General features: G+C 40.9%; 1 protein-coding gene across 10 annotated transcripts in view; it reads left to right on the top strand.

The window, feature by feature from the left end:
• The window catches only part of PPP2R2C (protein phosphatase 2 regulatory subunit Bgamma), a 427959-nt gene that overhangs the window by 296372 nt on the left and 108251 nt on the right, over positions 1-23336 (top strand). For all 10 annotated transcript variants that reach the window (XM_033949713.1, XM_033949766.1, XM_033949749.1 and 7 more), the window contains 2 exons: positions 10361-10473; positions 19895-20072. In XM_033949713.1, coding sequence (XP_033805604.1) covers positions 10361-10473; positions 19895-20072 — 291 coding nt within the window. The remainder of the gene's footprint in view (positions 1-10360; positions 10474-19894; positions 20073-23336) is intronic.

The following is a 23336-nucleotide window of genomic DNA, read 5'->3' as shown; positions in this document are numbered from 1 at the left end:
ATTGTCCTTTTTACAATAAATAGTAATGTTTTCTCTTTTAAGTAATACAAAGAAATACAGTATTTCTGGCATAATGTGAACTGTCTTAAAGGAAATTGGGTTATGCATAACGTGACCATTTATTTTTTTCATCAAAACCAGACATCTATTAATATTTAGTCCCGCCTTAGTCCCACCCCCAATCCCGCCTTAGCCCCACCCCCAGTTTCTTCAATTCATTTTTCATGTACACACAATATCTTATTTCATAACCATAAAATTAAAAAAAATTACAAAGCACCCTATATGCAGAGAAAATGTTAAATATCATTTATATTTGCGGGGTTTTCAAAGATGTCACCTCAGTAACTATAGAAAAATAGACAAATATAGTGCAAAATATAGACAGCAGATATAAATTCTCAAAACTGACACATTTTGATCACTAAATTTAAAATAAAATCATTTTTCCTACCTTTGCTGTGTGGTGATTTCATGAGTCTCTGGTTGCGTTTCCTTCTGACTGTGCATCCTTTCTTTCATTTCTTTCTGCACTCAGGCGCAACAATTGTCCCTTTTTATTCCTTCCCTCCTTCCTTCCTATGTCCTTAGTGCCCCCAGTGCCTCCTTCATATGTCCTTAGTGTCCCCAGCGCCTCCTTCCTATGTCCTTAGTGCCCCTTTCTATGTCCTTAGTGCTCCCAGTGCCTCCTTCCTATGTCCTTAGTGTCCCCAGTTCCTCCTTCCTATGTCCTTAGTGCCCCCAGATCCAGTGTCAGTACTTTCTACCTTTGTTCCAGGTCTCCCTCTCTCTCCTTCCTCTGTTATGATCTTGCCTCTCTCTGCTCTTCCTCAGGGGTTCTCCCCCTCTGTCTGCACCTCCCAAAGTCCTGCTTCTGCCTCCTATCTTTCCCCTTTGGTCCAGGCCTTTATCTCTCTAGTCTTTCTTCTACTTACAACCCTCCCCTTCTCTGCCTCTTTCTCTCCTTCCTTCATCCCTCCTTCCTATGTCCCCCTCACTGCCTTCCAGCCTTTGTCCCACCCCCTCCCAATAAGCCTGCTGGCCTACCTCCCCCAAAGCCAGCCTACCTGCCTGCCTCCCCCAAAGCCAGCCTGCCTGCCTACCTCCCCCAGAGCCTGCCTGCCTGCCTACCTCTCCCAGAGCCAGCCTGCCTGCTTGCCTCCCCCAGAGCCAGCCTGCCTACCTGCCTCCCCCAGAGCCAGCCTGCCTGCCTGCCTCCCCCAGAGCCAGCCTGCCTCCCCCAAAGCCAGCCTGCCTACCTCCCCCAGAGCCAGCCTGCCTACCTGCCTCCCCCAGAGCCAGCCTGCCTGCCTGCCTCCCCCAGAGCCAGCCTGCCTCCCCCAAAGCCAGCCTGCCTACCTCCCCCAGAGCCAGCCTGCCTACCTCCCCCCAAAGCCAGCCTGCCTGCCTGCCTCCCCTAAAGTCAGCCAGCCTGCCTGCCTATCTCCCCCAAAGCCAGCCTGCCTATCTCCCCCAGAGCCTGCCTGCCTACCTCCCCCAGAGCCAGCCTGCTTGCCTCCCTCCCCCCAAAGTCAGCCAGTCTGCCTGCCTACCTCCCTCAAAGTCAGCCATTCTGCCTGCCTACCTCCCCCAGAGCCAGCCAGCCTGCCTGCCTACCTCCCCCAGAGGTTGTCTGCTTACCTCCCCCAAAGCCAGCCTGCCTGCCTGCCTGCCTACCTCCCCCAGAGCCTGCCTGCCTGCCTCCCCCAAAGCCAACCTGCCTGCCTCCCTCCCCCAAAGTCAGCCAGTCTGCCTGCCTACCTCCCCCAGAGCCAAACAGCCTGCCTGCCTACCTCCCCCAGAGCCAGCCAGCCTGCCTGCCTACCTCCCCCAGAGGTTGTCTGCTTACCTCCCCCAAAGCCAGCCTGCCTGCCTGCCTACCTCCCCCAGAGCCTGCCTGCCTACCTCCCCCAGAGCCAGCCTGCTTGCCTCCCTCCCCCCAAAGTCAGCCAGTCTGCCTGCCTACCTCCCTCAGAGCCAGCCAGCCTGCCTGCCTACCTCCCCCAGAGGTTGTCTGCTTACCTCCCCCAAAGCCAGCCTGCCTGCCTGCCTACCTCCCCCAGAGCCTGCCTGTCTACCTCCCCCAAAGCCAACCTGCCTGCCTCCCTCCCCCAAAGTCAGCCAGTCTGCCTGCCTACCTCCCCCAGAGCCAACCAGCCTGCCTGCCTACCTCCCCCAGAGCCAGCCAGCCTGCCTGCCTACCTCCCCCAGAGGTTGTCTGCTTACCTCTCCCAAAGCCAGCCTGCCTGCCTGCCTACCTCCCCCAGAGCCTGCCTGTCTACCTCCCCCAAAGCCAACCTGCCTGCCTCCCTCCCCCAAAGTCAGCCAGTCTGCCTGCCTACCTCCCCCAGAGCCAACCAGCCTGCCTGCCTACCTCCCCCAGAGCCAGACTGCCTGCCTGCCTCCCCCAAAGTTATCCTGCCTGCTTGCCTCCCCCAAAACCTGCCTGCCTACCTCCCCCAAAGCCAGCCAACCAGTCTGCTTTCCTGCCTACCTACCTCTCTTCCGCGCAAAAGCCAGCCAGCTTGCCTGCCTACCTCCTTCCCCCACCTACCGCGGAAAAAAAAAGCCTACCTCCATGCCCGATTTAAACTCCTTCCCGGTCCACCGCCGCTGCTCCTCTGCTTACCTCCCTGCCGCTAATCGCGCCCAGAAGCCTTCTTCCTGACATCGGAGAGGACGTTCCGGGCCAGCCAATCGCTGCCTGGCTGGCCCGGAACATCATCTCCGACGTCAGAATTGATGTCCGGAAGAAGGCTTCTGGGTGCGATTAGTGGCAGGGAGGTAAGCAGAGGAGCAGCAGCGGCGGACCTGGAGGGAGGCTTTTTTATTTTATTTTTTTGGTGCAGCAGGGAGGGACAGGAAGCGATCGCCTGTCCCGTTGTCCCCGCGCACAGCTTCGGGACGCTATCCCTGAAAACGGGACATTTTGGCGTCCCAAAGCTGTGTGTGAGGACAACGGGACAATCCCCACCCTTACCTATCATATAATCAATACTTATACAACATGTAACAAACGCGACTGTTCTGTTCAAAATGGGACGTATGGTTAACTTATGCAGAGCATATCCAGTTTGTACTGTAAGCAGGCATAGGTGACTAGGCACATGATTAGAGCTCAGATGTTTAGAAGAGATCTTCTCAGTATTCAGTACCTCTCAAAGGTAGAATTTTTCCCTGGAAAGTAGCTGCTGGCAGAAAAAAATGATGGGAAAGGTGGGGGGAGAATGGGCTAGAATCACCTCTGTCCACAAAGATCCATCTTTTCTCCCCAGTTGTTGTGTCATTACACTCCAGTAGACAGGAGGAATTAGTGAGCTGCACATCTGACCCACTGCTTCCTTCTCTAGTGTTTCTCTCTGTAGTTAGAACTACTTGGGACCCTGTCTTTGGAGATTTTTACTATTTATTTATGTCATAATGCAGGGGCCAGTGCATTTTGTCTGGGATCCACCTGCTCTGACTGGAAACGGACTGAATAATTAAATTCAGTTTGTGGTGATGAGAGGCTCATGATGGGGTTTTCTTCCTGAAGAAATGAGAAAATGTTCATAAAACCAGGCTCTGTTACTGTAGACTGCTCAGCAGGCACCACTCAAGAACACTGTTGCACAGGAACAGCTGTGAAGACCTGCAGTATCCAACTAATGATGTCTTACAGCACTTCTGGTGCCACTTTCTTCCCAGACTTCTGCTGGTCCTGGGAAGCAAAGGACCCCACGGTATTTACAGTAGCGAAGGAGGAGTGTCTTCCTGGTGTGTTCCATCAGGCTGTCATTTTGACAAGTGGCCCAAGCTGGTTTTATCCAAGAGACTTCAAATGTTCAGGATTTGTTTCGTTTGCTATGTAAAGAGCCAAAGAAAGTTATAAGAAATATTAATAGCACTTTTTAATGTGTGTTAACCACCAGCATTTTTGCCCTATGTAATGATGTCCTCAGGTCTGGAAGAAAACAGATATCATTTGTATAAAAACCCAAGCAATGTTTAAAGAAAAATGAAACGTTCAAGCTGCCATTCAACATGAAATCATTCATGCAGGTTTATACATAGTATTATCAGGGCCAAAGGGTGATGTATATATGAAGAGTACAGTTAATATTTAGATGTATAAGAATTGGTAAATAAGACAGGATATATGTACTAGAGCAGGGATCTCCAAAGTCCCTCCTCAAGGGCCGAATCCAGTCAGGTTTTCAGGATTTCCCCAATGAATATGCATGAGATCTATGTGCATGTACTACTTTCAATGCATATTCATTAGGGAAATCCCGAAAACCTGACTCGATTCGGCCCTCGAGGAGGGACTTTGGAGACCCCTGTACTAGAGAGTTGCACAGAGACGGAAATCAAACCTGTCTGCCCCTGCTGGAATCAAACCCATCCTCACTAAGATCCATTTCACCCCCTCCCCCCAACCTTGCAATAATCATTTCCAACCACACCTGTCCCCATAAACCTCAGAAGTAGTTATTTAATTTAATTATGCTACTGAAGTACATTAGAGGCTCTGGCAGAGATCTAAAGTATGTAATCTTTCAGTTAATAATTCCAAATTAATAACGTGTCTTTATTTATTTCTACCAGAACCTCAAATGTAAATATTAGCTGTTAGCTGAAGACTTCCTCCGAAGGTACTAAAACTCCCTTTTACCAAGGTTGGCAGGCAGCAGCAACATCTCTAAGTCACAGATGCTGGCACCTCAGTGGCTTAAATTATGCTGCCAGTGACTGCCATGCTTGGTAGAAGGGAGTTCCAGCCACCTTTTAGAAGAAGTCCTCAGTTAGCAGTACTTGGGTATCCCCACTAGCTATAGCAAAGGTCAGGCCAGTGTTGGAAATATTGGCACCCAGGGCAGAAATAAGAGGGCCTCCCTGATCCCCTTTCCTCCCTGCCTTTCCTCCAAGCTCCCCACCTGCCATTACTATCATGCTACATCATTCAAAGTAGAATTGAAAGCCAATATAGCTTATAATTTAAATAGTCTAAATCAAAATATAAATAAATAAAATATAATTGAAATTAAGTTATAATCCTAATTGAGTGTTTGAATGTTTAAAGAAAGCTGTGGTGGACATATCAGAAATTATACAGACTTCAATCAATTATTTAGACTTTATGCACATGCACTTTTTGCACTTTAGATTTTTAAATTTATATATTTATAGTATGGGAATCTAAATAGAAATTTAAAATGAAATTCTATTTAGTGTTTTCACACACATGTGGCTATTATTTATTTATTATTTAATAATTTAAAATATTTAAGATTAGTGTTTACAATAACAGTGAATCCAAGAAATTAAGTGATTATATAATTATTTAGTGTGATTAATATAACAACAATATAAATAAATTTTAAAAAAGATGCTTAATTGGTAGGGGGTGGTGGACATAGATGATTATAACAATATACAAGACTGGAACTTGGAATGGTATACATCATAAGAGGTTCCAAAGATTGAAGTCTGTATAATTTCTGATATGTCCACCACGGCTTTCTTTAAACATTCAAACACTCAATTAGGATTATAACTTAATTTCAATTATATTTTGAATATTTATATTTTGATTTAGACTATTTAAATTATAAACTATATTGGCTTTCAATTCTACTTTGAATGATGTAGTTTTGATGATTTGATTATCCTATATACTTAATAGGTTATCTTCCCTCTATCTATTTGTTTACTTTCATAGGGTTGATACATAGTTAAGGCCTCACTATATAATTACTATGAAGCTGACAGACCCTCATTAAATACAGAATTAAGGGGCCACAAATTAGAAAAAAAAATATAAGTAGACAAAAATTGAACTGGGAACCTCAAAAAGTTAAACTCAGGAAGTACTTCAACAATGGAGCAATAAAAACAGAAATGCATTTCCTTTTCTGTTGAACACAATACAAAGACATCTACTGCACACATTTCCCAAAGCTAAGATATTTCAGTCAATATATTCAAAATGCCTTTTTCACTTTTGTTGTCTGGCAATTCATTTTTCCTTCAAGTTGGTTCCAGTTTCTCGCTCTCTTTTTTTTTTTTTTTTGGGGGGGGGGTTTCCTGACTTCTGCAGATTCTCCTTCAAGCGGTTTCTGTCCATTTGTCTTTTCTCCTCTCTCATGTCTTGTTCCATTCTTTCACTACAATTGCCTTTGACATATTACCCTTTCCATTTAGCTCTTTCCTCCATTTTTGCTATTCTACTTCATTCCACTCAAATTTCATCCTTTTCTCCCTTCTCGTCTTTACTTTCCAGCTTCCTAACAAATTTCCATATTATTTTCTCATCCACTCTTCTGTTTCCTTTCACTTTCAGTCTACTCTATTACCATATTTTTACCCACTGTAATTACTATTCTTTGCTCATTCTTTGCTCATTCATTTTCCTGTCAACTCCCCTCCACATACACACACACACAGTGCCACCATTCCCAGCTTCTCCCGCCCTTCACCCTTCCTGCCCAGCATTTGCTTCCTCTTTCTCCCCTCCTCACCCTCAAAACCTGAAATCTCCCTATCCCACTCCACTCCTTCCCCCCACCAGCATCCTCCTGCCTGTCTTTCTTTTTTTTCTGTTTCTCCAACCATGATCCAGCATATCTCCTTCTCTCTTCTGTCCCTCTCTCTCTCCCATTGTACAGCATCCTCGCTTTCTTCTGCCCCTAGATCCAACAACTCCCTCTTCCTCCCTTCCTCCTTCTGTATGCTCTCCTCCACTCCATATCCAACATGTCTCCTCCTCTCTCACTGTCCACCATTTCTCTCACTCCCTCACTTACTGCTCAGGGAGTAGGAAAAGAGAGATATTGGATCCAGGGCATATCTCTCCAACCCCCTTTACTGCCACATCCAGTGGTCTAGTGGTCGCTTCTATTTCTCCCTCTCTCATCCCTCTTCTGTGCAACATCTTTCACCCCTCACGACCAGCCCCAATCCCCAACATTTCTTTTTCTATCACTCCTCTCCAGCCCCATGCTGTGTCCCTCCCTCCATTCCCTCCTCCAGCATGTCTAGCATTTCTCCCTCTTGCATCCCTTTCCATCTTCATGCAGAATCTGTCTCACTGTTCCCTCTTTACCACCATATCCAACATTTCTCCTCGCATCTCTCTCTCCCCAGTGCATATCTACCTCGCGCCTCTCTACCACCTTGTCCAATAATCATCTTCTTTCTTTCTCTTTGTTTCTTTGTTTCTTTCTGTCTTTCTTTCTCTCTTTCTGTCTTTCCCTCCTTCTCTACACAACCATGCCCAACAAGTCTCCCTTTTTCTTTCCTCCCCCACCTGCAGCATCTTTTTTCCCTCCATCCTTCCATCCTATGTCCAAGTTCATACTCCTCTTTCCCTCACTCCCTTGTCCCTTCATTCTATGTCCCAAGTTCGGACATCGTAACCTCTCCCATGAGAGTTTACCTGCCTCCCAGACGTCAAAGTACTGCTTCCTTCTTCATAATTCAGGCTGCCACACTTGCTGTCTTCAAAAATTCCAGTGTCGGAGGAAAAGCTTCTGGGTCAATTGTGGACAGTGTATAGGAACTGTTGCCCATGGGCTTTTGAAGATGGCACGTGCAGCTGCACTGAGTAATGAAAGAAGGAGGGGGGCTACTTGGACATCTTAAGCTAAGCCAGAGGCAGGTACACACCCGCTTGGGCCCTACAAGAACAATTTCCATTCTCGAGGGATCTCCATGGGTTTTCCACAGTCCCGGATGGGATCCTTGCCATCTGTTCCCATGCAGCTCTGTCCTGAAGACCAGGAATTGTCATTATGTATTAATTACCAAGAACTTAATGAAGAAAGAACATAAAGGGAGTAATAGGAAGAAAACGGACATTAATAGAATCACATGGTTGAGTTCTGGATAGACTGAAGTGGGCTGATAAGTCAGGAAGACCATCAAGATGATTCTTTCCATAGCCTGGATGGGAGAAGAAAACTGCATGCAAATAGAGATAACTTGCACTAAAAATTGAAGCGTATACATTTTGTAAATGGTCTTAAAACTATGAGTAAAGGGAGCAGTGAGGATGCAGTGAATTAGTTCTCTGCAGTTGCATATTACCTGCACCATTTTTTGTTATGCCAAAGAGAAGGGGATGAATGGCTGGACTGGCCTGACAGCCAGAAGGTCCCTCAATGCAGCAGACTACAATTCCTATGTTTGTTTCTTCTTTGGAACTGGACATACCGGTTTGGCCTTCGGGAGTGAGATTTTGCTCAGTCCCGCGGGACCTCACCTCCCCATTCCCCACCAGCCAGGAAACATGGAAGCTCAGGAAACTCAGCAAGGGACGCTGTCTGTGTTGTGTCCAGAGTTAATGGGAATGCTGAATTCTCAGGCAAGAGTCACGACTGGGTCATCTTCTGAAGTGGGGTTAGAGAAGCAACTAGAAGGAGTGGGATTTTCTTCTATTCCCCCTCTGGTAAAATCTTTGTGTTATTATGTATAGAGCTGGTATCTCTCCCCTGGCTCAATCATAGTCTTTGAAGATTAATAAATGTGAAGAAGATATAAAAGTTCATTTGGATAAGCTTAAAGATCTGGAACAGAATCTTAATAAGGTCAAGTCAGTTCAAACAACAATGGCACAGGATAAAATGTTACTACAGTGGAAAATGGAGAATTTTGAGAATTTCATTTGGCAGTTAAATCTTAGAATATTAAATTTTCCTAAACCTCTCACTACTCCTCAGGATCTATTTTATAAATTTTTAAAGGAAGTATTCAAATATTCTGAAGAGGGTCTTCTTCCCCTTCATAAGATTTTTTTTTTTTAACCAAACCCTCTTAAACGCTCAAGTCCCAAAGTTGGTAATTCTGTTGTGGATATTTCAGCTGGTACTATAGACCTTACAAAAATGTTGGAAACCTCAGTTGAAGAGGTTACTTCTAGATCTACATTGTTGGTATCCTTTGTGTTCTTACAAGATAAAGAAGCTTCGATGAGACTTTTCTTTAAAAAGAAAGAAAAAAACCAATGTTTCTAGATTCTTTTTTTTTTTTTTTAAATCTTTATTCATTTTTAAACTTATAATAAGTGTGATAACATATCCATACAAATAACCATAAATATATCACTTAATAATCAACAATGATACATATAATATTCTTTTATCTCCCCCCCTCCCCACCCTTACCTATCATATAATCAATACTTATGTAACAATAAAAATACCCTCCCTCCCACCCCATAATTGAACTTGTAAATTTAAGGGAAACAAGATTTTTCTAATCATTACAATACTAACAATACTTAGATTCTAAGATTTCTGTTGTTCCAGATATATCCAACATGAAGGAGAAGTTTTTTTTATTATTGAAGCAGTATGTTATTAATTTGGGGGCAAGATTCCAGTGATGATATCCTTGTAAATGTTTGGTTTTCATTGAACAACATTCTTATGGGTTTTTTTTAACCTTCTCAATTGAAAATTTTTCTTGAAGGAAGGGGTGTAATGTTTATTGGTCCAAACTGATAGATAGGTCCCATTTACACCCCCTTTTTTTAAATCATGGAAGCGATTTTTAGCACAAGCTGGCACACTGAATGCTCTATGCTGCTAATGATGCTCATAGGAACTCTATGAGCGTCAGGAGCTGCGCAGAGCATTCACCGCGCCAGCCTACACTAAAAACCGCTTCTGTGGTTTTGTAAAAAGGGAGGGGGGTTAATGAAGAAGATTTTCACTGTTAATTTCCTATCCTTTTCCCTAAAGTCTGGCTCTCCATTCCAGAATTTGTATTGCCTTCCTCTGTATGTGGACTATTTAAGAGTAGTTTTACTTTTTGATTAATTGGTTAATATTAAGTAAATTGACTCTTAATTGATGTAAGTATTAACTGTTAATAACCCCCCCAAAAAAATAAAACTATGTAATGAGATTGATAAAGAGTTTAGGAAATTATTTTGCAAATGTAATGGAATTCTCTCAAAGCATGCCGAGTATGTGTAATGTAAGATAGTATTACAGGCGTACTCAATATTGAGAAATATCTGTTTTGAGTTACAGATTTATTTGATTAATACTTATAATCTAGCTCATTCTTTCATTTGACCTGTGATGAGTTTCATTTGGCTTGTGATGAATTATTTTGAGATTGCCTCATTAAGGCCCTTTTTTACTAAGCTGCAGTAGAGGTTTCTACCGTGGCCTGGAGCACAAAATGTTCTGACGCTGATAGGAATTCTATAAGCATATAGTGCTCTGGGCCATGATAGAAATCTTTTATCGCAGTTTAGTAAAAGAGGGGGGAGGGGGTAATAAAGATAAGAGTAGTAATTTGAGGCCTAAAAATGAGAATAGAGTTTAGACATTTTATTGTTAATATTTTCCAAATTCAATTTTTTTCCTAGATAAAACTATTAAACTATGGAAAATTAGTGAACGTGATAAGAGACCAGAGGGCTACAACTTAAAAGATGAGGAAGGAAAACTTAAAGATCTATCTACAGTAACATCACTACAGGTAAAATTGTAGAGCACTTCATTAACAAAAGATGGTCCAATACAGGACTTCTCAATCTGTCCTAGTGACCCTCAGCCAGCTGGATTTTAATGATATGCATAATTTATTTAAAAATTTTCTGTTCCGTACTATTTTAAGCGGATCACAAGTAAACATTTATAAAATACACAGTGCACAATACATAATCAATATGCTCAAGAATTTTACCTACATTGGAAACCCAGTTTATGATCTCATTCATATGTATTGTAAATATCTTGAAAACTGACTGGCTTATGTGTGCTTATTTTCTAGGCAAATATATGCTTCTGTTTAAAAATATTCCTTGGTCATTGCATAATACATTTCCATTACTGGCTGCTTTATTTTTCGTTTATGTGTGATGCAATGTTGAAGGAAAAGCCCCTTGATTGCAAAGTATAAAAATAAAAACTCTTACTCTGTTACATTGCCAGCAATTATAGGTGCAGACTCTAGAAATGGTATTACAGTGCCAAAGCTCTGCACTTTCATGTAGAAAACCCAGGTTCAGTGTTCCTGTCCAGCTGTTAGGGCTTGCTGCAGAGGCCATGTTGCTAGCTTCAGAGGAGGGTGGGGGGGGGGTCAGCCATCATTTAGTGGTGACTTCTAGTAGTCAGACAGAGTATGATCCAGACTAGATTTGTGGTTATAAAATTTAAACCAAACTAGATCAGTGATTTTAAAAATAGGAAAAGAAATAATATTTAAAATGTTTACAACACTGTACAGGTTGGTTTCAACTGAGATGGAAATCCAAAGGTGACAACTTTTGGGCTCCAAAAAAGAAAACCAATCATAGAAACATACCTGTCAGTGTTGAGCCAATGGTGGGCACTGTTTCTGTAAATACTGTCCACTGCTGGCTGACTTAGGGCCCAGCACTGAATATCGGGGTGTCTCTAGGCACTGACACTTAATATCCAGGTCTTTAGTAGTGCTTTGAAATTATGCAGTATGGTCAGTATTCAGTACTGTACCCACGGAGGCAACCAGGCACATTTAGAACTAGAGCCTAACTGAATTTTAGTTTCATATTTGGCACCAAAACAATCATTGGCTACAAAATCTGTTAAATTGAGTTAACATCCAGCTGCAAGGTGGTGCCATTCATTTAGAGGAGAAGTTTCAAAAGGACATCCCAAGTCAGAATATCCCAAATAGACGTCCTTCTTTATTGTATAGGATATAGTTCAAATGAGTTCAAGTTCAAGTTTAATTATTCTTAATGAATTGCCTATTTTAAATCACTAAGCGATGTACAAAGCCTTAATACATACAGATTGATACCTTAATACATACAAATTAAATATTAGTGACAATATAAAGTAAATTTTGTAAATAGTAAACATACTTAATTACATACGTATATTAAAATGTTAGTTAGGGTATAGAGACATACTTGAATTGTGAGGATAAATAGGAAAGAAATTACAATAATTGGATAGGAAAGGAAGAGTAATAACAAAGGAAAAAACAAGTAGGAAGGGGAAGTAAATTTATAGATAAATAAAAAAGCATAATACAATATTAAGAATCATATGCATCTTTAAAAAAAAATGTTTTTAGTGTTTTTTTAAAAATGGATAAATCTTTTAATTCCCTAATGTATTGCGGTAAGAGATTCCAAGGCAATAACAGAGGGGCAATAACAGAGAACATGTCGTTACGCCTAGTTCCAATCACCTTCAACGAGGGGACCGACAGGAGGTTGGAAGAAGAAGAGTGAAGTGAACGAGTCGTGTTATAAGGGATTAACCATCTATTAATGAATTGTGGCTCATTGAAAGTGATGGTTTTAAAAACTAAAAGTAATAGTTTAAACGTAATACGGTGATTTACCGGTAACCAATGAGATCTGATAAGAAGGGGAGTAACATGATCGTATTTTTTTGCGTTGTAGATTAATTTCACAGCCGTATTCTGAATTAATTGTAGTCTTTTTTTTTCCTTTTGTGTAATGTTAATGAGAAGGGAATTACAGTAGTCTAATTTTGAGATTATTAAAGAATGAACCAGGATATTTAAGGATTCCGGCTGAAGGAATTTGGAAAGCGAACGGATGAGACGTAATTTGTAAAAACATGTTTTAACAGTATTACTAATGTGATTATGGTATGTAAGTTTATCGTCAATCAAAATGCCTAGGATTTTTATAGTAGTAACCAAGTCTAATGTGGCGTTATTAATGGAAATTGGAGCAATTAAGTTAATGTCATTTTTCCAAGCAAAAAACATTGTTTTTGTTTTTTTGAGGTTTAAAGCTAATTTATTTGAGAAAAGCCAGTGAGCTGTCAGTGTTTCCTTCATGTTGCCTCAACACATCCAAGCAGAGTTTTCTGACTCATAACTGATCTCACTGTTCGTGTTTATTATTATTTTTTGATATACCACTTTATCCAACATGTGGGCCAAAGCGGTTGTCAGAATGGCAGAATCTGTTTTCCCAGAAACTGAAGTTGATGGACTCACTATCTCTATAGTAGACATGGGACTCATTTTACTAAGCTGTGCTAGCGGTTTTAGCGCGCGCTGCATTGCCCCATACGCTAGACGCTAATGCCACCATTGAGCTGGTGTTAGTTTTTGGCCCATAGCGCACGCGCGCAAAAAACGCTAGCGCACCTTAGTGTCTCTTAAAAGAATTCCTTGAGAAAGAAGGAACAGATAGAAGCAACTGCAGAAAAATAAATAAATAAAGGTAATACTCTGGAGTAAAATAAATGCCTTACTAACAGAAGACATGAAAATTTTCAGGGTAGAAAATCTGAGTAAGCGTTTAGGCATTGGGCAGTAAAATTGACAGTGAAACTCAAAGTTCAGTACAAAACACAAGTTTGCAAATTAATTTTAGTATTAATTTTAGTATTAATTCTAGTATTAATTCTAGTATAAAATTTTAGGGGCCCTTTTACCAAACTGTAGTAAAAAGTGGCCTTAGCACATCCTTATTTATTTATTCATTCATTCATTCATTCAATTTTCTATACTGTTCTCTCAGAGGAGCTCAGAACGGTTTACATGGATTTATTCAGGTACTCAAGCATTTTCCCCTGTCTGTCTGTTCCAGTGGGCTCACAATCTAATGTACCTTGAGGACCAAGTGACTTGCCCAGTTATGTGGGTCATTCCTGTGTCCTAAAGCCATTTTTACCTCGGGGTAAGGTGGCTGATTTTATATATATATATATTAATGGCCACATGCTAATTTTAGCTGTGAAAAAGAACATTAGTGCTTATTTCAGCTTATTAAAACGACCCCTTAGTGCTACTAAGGGGTCCTTTTATCAAGCCGCGCTAGTGGGGTTAGCGCGTCCGACATTTCATCACGCGCTAACCCTGCGGCCGGCTAAAAAACTAACGCCTGCTCAATGCAGGAGTTAGCGGCTAGCGCGGCAGGCGGTTTAACGTGCGGTATTACGCATGTTAAAACTCCTACCGCAGCTTGATAAAAGGACCCCTAAATGTTGGAATTCAATACTTCTCAATCTTTTTGTGCCTGTGACCGCTTGATTGCAGCCAAATACAAGTGTGTGACCCTCCCTGGAGTTGCAGAATAATGATGTCCCTGTGGAGAACCCACGTAGGCCGTGACCCCCAAAACAGGTGGTCCTGACCCACAGTTTGGAAAACTGTATGTATAGTAGATGCTTATGGGCCTTCCTGTGTGAATTAAAGATGAATTCTAATGTAATAATTGGGAAAAAAAAAAAAATTAAAAGAGAGAGGTTCCTTTTTTAGTTATAGTGGACCTCAATTCTTCCAAACAGGAAAAATACTAACCTGGATGGCTACTCATTAGAGCTCTATAAACTGTTTCCTGATATTTAATCTCCTCTAGAGTCCTGAACAAAAACATGAAAGAAGTTATGCCACCTGCTTTTATGCAGGCCAGTATAAGTTGTGTACATAAATGAAGACGATACAGTGTAGACTGTGAGTTTTTTTGTTTTTTTTATAGAACAATTTCTTTAACAAATACAAATGTAAAATTCAATCAGAGGTTTAAAACCTATGATTTTGGAATTAACACATAAAAGCCAGCCAGGCTTTATCAAAGGAAGAAACTCCACTGACAATGTCAGAAGGGTTTTGAATTCAATATATCGATTGTCTGACAGATACAATGGACTGGCTGCTTTCCAAATCATGGAGGATAAAAAGACATTTGATCAGATCGAGTGGCCTTATCTTTTTTCTTTCAAAAAAAGAAAAAACTCATTTTGGACCACGGTTTATCAGCACAATTGCATTCTTATATAACAATACCACTGGTAGATTAAAAATCAATGGAGATCTGACCTTGCCTTCTCAGTTAACAGGGAGAAGGGAAGGCAGAGAGAACCAGCATGTTCCCTTTACTGTTATTTATCATTTCTAGCGCTGCTAGTTGTATGTAGTTCTGTACATTGAAACATTTAAGAGATATTCCTGGCAGAATTCTGCGCAATAAATTTCAAATTCTATGCACTAACCTCCCCCTTTACAAAACCGTAGCGAATGGGATTTCATTCACCATTAAATAAATTAGATATGGGAAAATTATAGGAATCTTTAGCTATATTTATATATGGTCCAGGGCTTTGTGAACTATTCTCCAGTTTTTCTGCCCCCATCCTTAATTTTTTTTATGCCTCATAAGCCCAGCCAGCCAACAAGATTATGGGCAGAGACTTTGACTTCATTCAACCTTTTTTTCTTCAGTCATTTGCTGAGAAAGCCTGTACTTCCATATTGGTTTAGTTCATACTGGCTTGATGCTTATTTAAAGGCTCCATTTCAAGAGGCTTTGTGTAGACACTGCTGCTTAGAATTCTACTGACTGCTTTCCTCTATTTTTGTCTCTTCTCACTTCCTGTCTCCACGGATGTTAACTTTTCATTGACTGGCATTCTTTTCCACCCGCAAATCAAAACAAAGGAGGCTTTAGCAACAGTTTTGCAGCCTCACCAAAGGGATTGCCACCAAGAGAGCAGTCAATCATTTAGAATGTCTGATACCCTATAACACAGTTTACAAACTTCAGCGAAGAAGTGCATAAGAGTTATTACTGCTATCTTTATTATGGATGCTGTGTTCATGTGATTGTTGGGCATTTTATGTCACACAATATTATATCTCCACTGTATTCCCCAATGCCAAAACTGTTTGCCGTTGATACCTGTGTATTCTATATATTTTCATCACCACTCATATCGTAAGAATTGTTTAAAGTAAGTAACAATTTTATGAATGTGGCTCTCCACCATTACTAAAAATTTTTCCGGTGGGGATATCGGTGTGTAGATGTCCTCATTGGCCTATCTTCTCCTCATATCACTCCTATATAGTTTACTTTTGATCATTTTTTAAAGATTTTTTACATGCATCTACTTGTTTTAGAAGTTTTGTAAAATTGTTAACTAAATCTTCTGATGAATTTCATACTTAACTTAAATTCATCTTATTACTCCTGCTCCTGGGATTTATCGATCCGACGTTTCGCAACAAATTGCTTTTTCAAGGATGCCCCTATGAGACATTTAAAAAATTTTTTAATTAATCTACACCATTTTAGTTGTTTATAGTAAAACTCCTAAAAAAAACCCTACTTTCACTCATAACACCCACTATCCTTACCAGAGCCGCTGTATCATCCACCTTACTCCAACTTAATGGCAAGATGGCGGCGGTGTGCTTTTCAACATACTTATTGTATTACTACTGTCAGCTGACCACCCGCACTGGCCAATGAGAGGACTAGATCAACGTGGCCCATTCAATCACCTAATGGCCTCAATTTAGAGGTTGAATGGGCCACGTTGATCTAGTCCTCCCATTGGCCAGTGTGGGTGGTCAGCTGACAGTAGTAATACAATAAGTCTGTTTGAAAAGCACGCCGCCGCCATCTTGCCATTAAGTTGGAGTAAGGTGGATGACACAGCGGCTCTGGTAAGGATAGTGGGTGTTATGAGTGAAAGTAGGGTTTTTTTAGGAGTTTTACTATAAACAACTAAAATGGTGTAGATTAATTTAAAAAAAATTAATTTAAAATTAATTAGATTAATTAAAAAAAAATTTTAGGAAGGGATTAATTTTAAATTAATCTACACCATTTTAGTTGTTTATAGTAAAACTCCTAAAAAAACCCTACTTTCACTCATAACACCCACTATCCTTACCAGAGCCGCTGTGTCATCCACCTTACTCCAACTTAATGGCAAGATGGCGGCGGCGTGCTTTTCAAACAGACTTATTGTATTACTACTGTCAGCTGACCACCCACACTGGCCAATGGGAGGACTAGATCAACGTGGCCCATTCAACCTCTAAATTGAGGCCATTAGGTGATTGAATGGGCCACGTTGATCTAGTCCTCTCATTGGCCAGTGCGGGTGGTCAGCTGACAGTAGTAATACAATAAGTATGTTTGAAAAGCACACCGCCGCCATCTTATGTGTTTCTCAAATGGCAAAGTCTAAGGGTATTCCAACATAGGGGACAAAAGGATTAAATATTCCATAGAGAAGCTTGAAGATTATACATGTGCATTTAAACTGGATCCTAAAACGAACTGGGAGCCAGTGAAGCTCTATCAACAAAGGGGAAACATGATCATACTTTTCATTTCCCAAAAATTGAGCTTAGCTGTAATATTCTGTATCTATTGAAGTTGTTTTAGACTGCTCTGCTTAATGCCCAGATAAACTGAGTTACAATAATCTAGCTGAGAAAGCACAGTGGATTGTACCAACACTGAGAAATGTTCTTGATGGAATAGTGATCTGACCTTCCTCAACATGCGCAGAGAAAAAAAAAAATCACTTTTTTGTCAAGGAATTTTATCTGTTCATGAAATGTAAGTGATGAGTCCAAGATGACACCCAGGACTCTAGATGAAAAATCTATATGTAGTGAGATACCTGTTTTCAATGTAACAGAGGAAGGGAGGTGTTCTAATCTTGGCCCAATCCAAAGCAATTTGGTTTTGGCAGCATTCAGTTTCATTTGAATAGACAAAGCCCACAGTTGAAGTTTAGAAATGCAGCAGTCTATACTAGGGACTGTATAGACTGCTGCATATAGACTGTTAAGATCAGAATCAACTTCTAATAAAATGAAAATATCGTCTGCAAAGGTAAATATAGGGCTCCTTTTACAAAGGTACGCTAGCGTTTTTAGCGCATGCACCAGATTAGCGCACGCTACCTGAAAACTACCGCCTGCTCAAGAGGAGGCAATAGCGGCTAGCACACGTGGCATTTTAGCGCACGCTATTCCATGCGTTAAGGCCCTAACGCACCTTTGTAAAAGGAGCCCATAGTCTCTGCTGAAGAAAGGCAAAAAGTTATATGTTGTAATATATGTTGTCTTTTCCCCTTATTACCTATATTTAAATTTTTTCTTTTATTATAAATTTTATACAATGTAAACTGCTTTGATAATTAAAGTGGTATATCAAGCTTAAATAAACTTGATACTTAAATTGTGCTGAATATTGTCCCCCGTTTTGGCATGGTAATGCCGAGACTTACCTCCTCTTCTATTAAACTGCTATGAGCATCGGGAGTGGCGTGGGCCATTCAGTGCAGCTCACCGCGCTAAAAAGCGCAGTTTAATAGAAGAGGGGGTTAGTATATTTAAAAGTCAAACAATTGAGTGGCCATGAAGCATATTGACAAGGCCAGAGAAAAAGGTAGTATTGTCTCAAATTTATACATGGGGTAAACAGAAGATCAAGCACAAAAGGAAACTAAATTATTGATAGTACCATGCAAAGTCACTAGAGCATTAAGAATTTTGCTATCTTTTTTTGACTGCTGTAGTTTTTAGGCATTTTTGAGGGAAATTTTATAAACTTAGCCTAAACTCAGGAGCCCTACTGGTGCTTAAGTTAATTGGGAAACGCCATTTGAAACAGCAGGCAATGTCAAATTTAAAGCGCCTAAATAAAAAGCACCAGAATTGTACCTCTGGACGTGTCTACCAGTGCCTAATGCCACTATAGGCATGGCTAATGCCAGAAGTGGTATTAGGTGCCGTAAAGCACCTATATAAGTGTGATTCACAGCAAAGATTAGTGCCAGAAATGTAGGTCTTGAAAACCCTAGCCCACATTTCCAGCACCTGTCTTTCCCAGAGGTGCGACTCTCTAAACGGAGCCTATGTGTGATAGACACACGATCGGTGGCCGCTTTTTAGGTGGCTGGCAATATCGGTGTCGTTTAGAGCGGTGTTTGTCAACTCGGCCCTGGAGTACCCCCTTGCCAGTCAGATTTTCAAGTGTATGCAAATTCAATATGGATATCTTGAAAACCTGACTGGCAAAGGGGTACTCCAGGACCAAGTTGAGAAACAATGGTTTAGAGCAGTGTTCTTCAACCACTGGTCCATGGACTAGTGCCAGCCCACAGAAATTTCCTGCCGGTCCACAGGGCCAGCACGTGCATCAGGCCCAAAACAGTGTTCTTCAACCGCCGGTCCACGGTGCGATCAGTGCAGTGTTATCTTCGAGCCAGCTCCCTCTTCCTAACTGATTCAGTGCACAAAGCCACAGGCAGTGGCTCCTACGGGCATCCTGTGCCTGAACTTGAAGCCTTCTCTCTGACATTGCAACATCAGAGGGAAGGCTTCCAGGACGTGCAAGGTGCAATTAGTACTATTATGGGGGCGGGGTCTGTGGTGGAGATTGGGTAGAGATGGGCGGGGTCTGGCCCATGACTTAGCCCCGTGTTCTTCAACCGCCTGTCCACGGACCGATGCCGGTCCACAGAATAATTCTTTTATTTCTGCCGGTCCATAGGTGTAAAAAGGTTGAAAAACACTGGTTTAGAGAATCTGGACCTTTATCTTCAAAAAGAGTGAAAAAAAGATACATTTGAAATTGATTTCTTGCAGGCTGTGATGGAACCAACATAAGAATAATTTGCAGATGTTTTGTGCAAAAGCTTTTTGCAAGTCCACAGATCTCTTCTTCTGACAGTACTTATATTGCTCAATAATAGTTATCACATCCTACAAAGAACTGCACTTCCTCCAGGATCATTACTGATGTTGGACCACCGGACTCCCATCAGAATTTCAAAATAAAGCTTTGTTAATTGAAATTAGTAACAATTCAAAATAACTGTAAATGTTAATTTAATTTATAGTAGCACTCTTTAGGGTTTTATTTTATAACCTTTCATGAATTATAAGTCGGATACCATGCAGTTTTATTTTTTAAACATCAGTCTGTGAAGAAATATATTTTAAGTTCTGGAAGCTGTTTAAATGAAACCTTTTTAAAAGACAGATTTATTGGCTTCCCTTCTTTCTCATTGGCACTTGTCGGTTATATTCCTGCTGTTTGAAGTTGCTTATTTTTTTCTTTGAATTTTCTGGAGCCATCAGTTAATGTGATTACTTCATTTGTTTTTCGTAGGTGCCTGTATTGAAGCCAATGGATTTGATGGTTGAGGTTAGCCCCAGGAGAATATTTGCTAATGGTCACACCTATCATGTCAATTCCATTTCTGTCAACAGTGACTGTGAGACTTACATGTCAGCTGATGATCTCAGGATTAACCTCTGGCACTTGGCCATCACGGATAGGAGCTTCAGTATCCTTTATTCAGATTTTCTACCCATCAGAAAGGTGCATTTTAAAAACATAAAGCTGAGAAATCGGGATGCCTCTGAGCACCATTTTATTTTGTGCTGTGCTATAATCCACACCATACACCCTCCAAAAAATAATCCTTTCAATATGATTTAACTGTTGATTCTTATAGCCTTCATTTCATCATCATTGGTAAACTGTGGCAACAAAAGTATATACATCAGTGCATGATCACAGCCTGTGTTATATTTGCATGACTAGATATACATAGCACGCTACACTGTCCGTACCCCAAAGAGATGCTAAGTGGGTACCTGAGGAAATGGGTGATAAAGTGACTTGCCCAAAGTCACAAGGAGTTTTGGTGGCAGAAGCAGGATTTTGAGTCATGGTGTCCCTATCATCCCACTTCCTCTCTATTGTTCCAACCACTAAACTACCTTTTTTAAATAATGCTTTTAAATAGGTATGAGACTACTCTTCATCCATCACAGAACAAGAGAAAACAGAGAACATTTACTGTTATCTTTAATCTAATATTCAGTCTTATTTACTCATTACAATTGAAATTGAATATCTGGTTAAATCTGGTCAAATTTTGACTGACTACATTTAGCTAACTTAGGGACCTTTTTGCTAAAGACTTTCTCTCATTTTTACTGTGTAGAAAATGCACAGTAAATAGGACTATAGCTGGCAAGTGCTAAACAACAACAAAAAATTGTTACTAACTGGGTTAGTCCTCCTAAAAATAAATCCACCATCATCAGAACTGCTCCCTCCCTCCAGGCAACAAAAACACTTCCCCTGAGCTCCAGCCCCTCTCAAAGTGTAAATGAACTTAAGGATGAGTCACTTATTCCTGTAACCTGTCCTCCAGACCCTCTAAAACCAAAGACTTCTGAGGTTCATCATGCAAGAGGATTCACTGTGATTGGGACCAGAGTAGTATGGTTAGGGAGGGATCTACGTAGATGGAGAACTATGAGTATTATATAGATATACACTGAGCTAGAGGCTGTCTAGGGAGGAATGACAAGGAGGCTGCATCCATAAGCCCCAGATATCTTACAGATGGCACGATTCCTTCTGCTTCTGCCTCTTCCCTCTCTAGTCTCAAATCTCTCCCATCCCAGTTCCCAACCCTTCTGAGAACTCTTCCAAAGTCAACCAGAGTTTTATGTAAGAATTTTTTATAGACTGCCCAACCATCCCCAAGGACATCCAAGGCAGTTAACAACAATCAATGCAAATATTTAAAGCAGAATATAAGTACTGATATTAAAGTGAATTCAAAGTAAAAATAACCTTTAAAAGCGACATACCTTACCTCAGAACACCTGAGCCTGCCAACCAGTTCTTCTACCATTCACTGCAGATATGTTAATACCCATTCTTGACTCTATGGTTACATTTTCTTAGATTCTGCAAAGCATGTGTTTCTTAGTCACATTCTCAATAAGTTGTAAGTTATTGATTCTGTAGCTTTGTGTCTTTCATCCTGTAGCATGTTTTTGACTCTAGTGTACGTATCTTAGTTCCTGAAAACTCTGTGTATGTATGCTTGTAACCCATTCTGGGCTCCTGGGGAAGATGGGCTATAAAAATGAATACATAAATAAAAACATTCAACCTTTAATTCCCTCTATTAGCATCACCATTTTTCAGCTGTTCTTAGGGAAACAAAATTATTTTCTGCTTTTTCTAAAAACAGATAATTCCCTTCATGTCTGACTTCAAAAGGTAGTGAATTCTACAGTGAAAAACCTGTGACTGAAAACCTCAAGAGTGTACAATTGTACTGTACTCACCCCTTTAAAGATGAGAACCCAGGTCTGGGCTGACTGTTAGGCATAACTAAGCAGTCACCTAGGTTAGCAGTTTATGGGGGTCAGGGATTGCCAAAGAGCAGCTGCAATCATTGCAAAATGTGGCAGACAGATTTTTTTCAGGTATTCCTAGAGAAGAAAGTTCTCCAACATTACATAACCCTCACTGGCTGCCCATGAAAGAACATATTCAATTAACATAGTAACATAGTACATGGCGGCAGATAAAGAACTGAATGGTCCATCTAGTTTGCCCAAAAGTTATATCCATTAAAAAATACATGATTAAATGATTAGATTAACTTATCTCTTCTTTGATATTTCTGGGCCATAGACTGTAAAGTCTGGTATTGTCCTAGGTTCCAAATGCTGAAGTTGCCGTCCAAGCTCACTCCAGCCTATCCAACCATCCTGTTGTTTGCAGGATATCTACCTTAAAGTCTGGCCAGTAACATCCTCATGTTCCATATCAGTGGAGTTCCCATTGATGCCCACCCCAGCCCATCCTACAGCGAAACACCATATATGGAACACAGACTGTGCAAGTCTGTTCAATACCGGCCTTAGTTCTTTAATTTACATCCTTCATTTTCTAATTAGAGATCCTATGTTTTTATCCCATGCTATTTTTAATTCCATCACCATTTTCCTCTCTGCCACTTCCCTCGGGAGGGCATTCCAGGAATTAAACTTAATGGTGGTAGCCTTCAGGTTTTTGAATGACCAGCGTCTTAAATTTCTGTTGGAGCAACTGGGGGAGATATGTACCCAATAGAAATTTTTGTTCAGCTGAGGACTAGCTTCTAACTAACCCCAGTTAAAAAGTTGAGGAAAATAGTTTTTGAGCTAGGGCCTTCTTTACAGTGGTACCTAAATCAGAATTCATTTCAGGTGGAAATATGGCTTGAAAAAAGTTTATTGCCATTTCAAAAAGGAACTAAAATCTTATTTGTTCATGGGCTGTAACTTGGTTGATTGGGAATAGGGATTCTTTACTGGGGAGGTTGGATATTTATTAACATGTAGTTGTTAATTTCATTGTAATTGTATTCTTATTGTTTGTAAGCTTTTTTTATTTAGATTGTGAGCCACTTCAAATGACCTATCTTGATTCATATACTGTATATACTTGAATATAAACAGATAATGATGGGCCAAAAATGAGGGTCTCCGTTTTTATTCAAGCCCCACCCTACCACCGATGCAGTTGTTCCTGCCATCCTGAAAATGATCAGTGCTGCTGTCTTCTTCTCTACCCTTCCCCCATGACCACTGGTGCTGCTGTCTTCCTACCCCCAAGATGACTGGCACTGTTGTCCTCCATACACACCTGCCCCCCCCACCAACCATCACTGAACTTACCTGTTTGGTGCTGAAGAAAGCTGCTTCACCCAGTGAGGTATGTTGAGCCATTGCAGGGCTTTGAGTATCTGTGC

Source organism: Geotrypetes seraphini, chromosome 1 (genome assembly GCF_902459505.1).
Source record: "Geotrypetes seraphini chromosome 1, aGeoSer1.1, whole genome shotgun sequence".
Lineage (NCBI taxonomy): Eukaryota > Metazoa > Chordata > Amphibia > Gymnophiona > Dermophiidae > Geotrypetes > Geotrypetes seraphini.
Note: the sequence above shows the minus strand (reverse complement) of the source record. Positions and strands in the feature narration are given on the sequence as shown.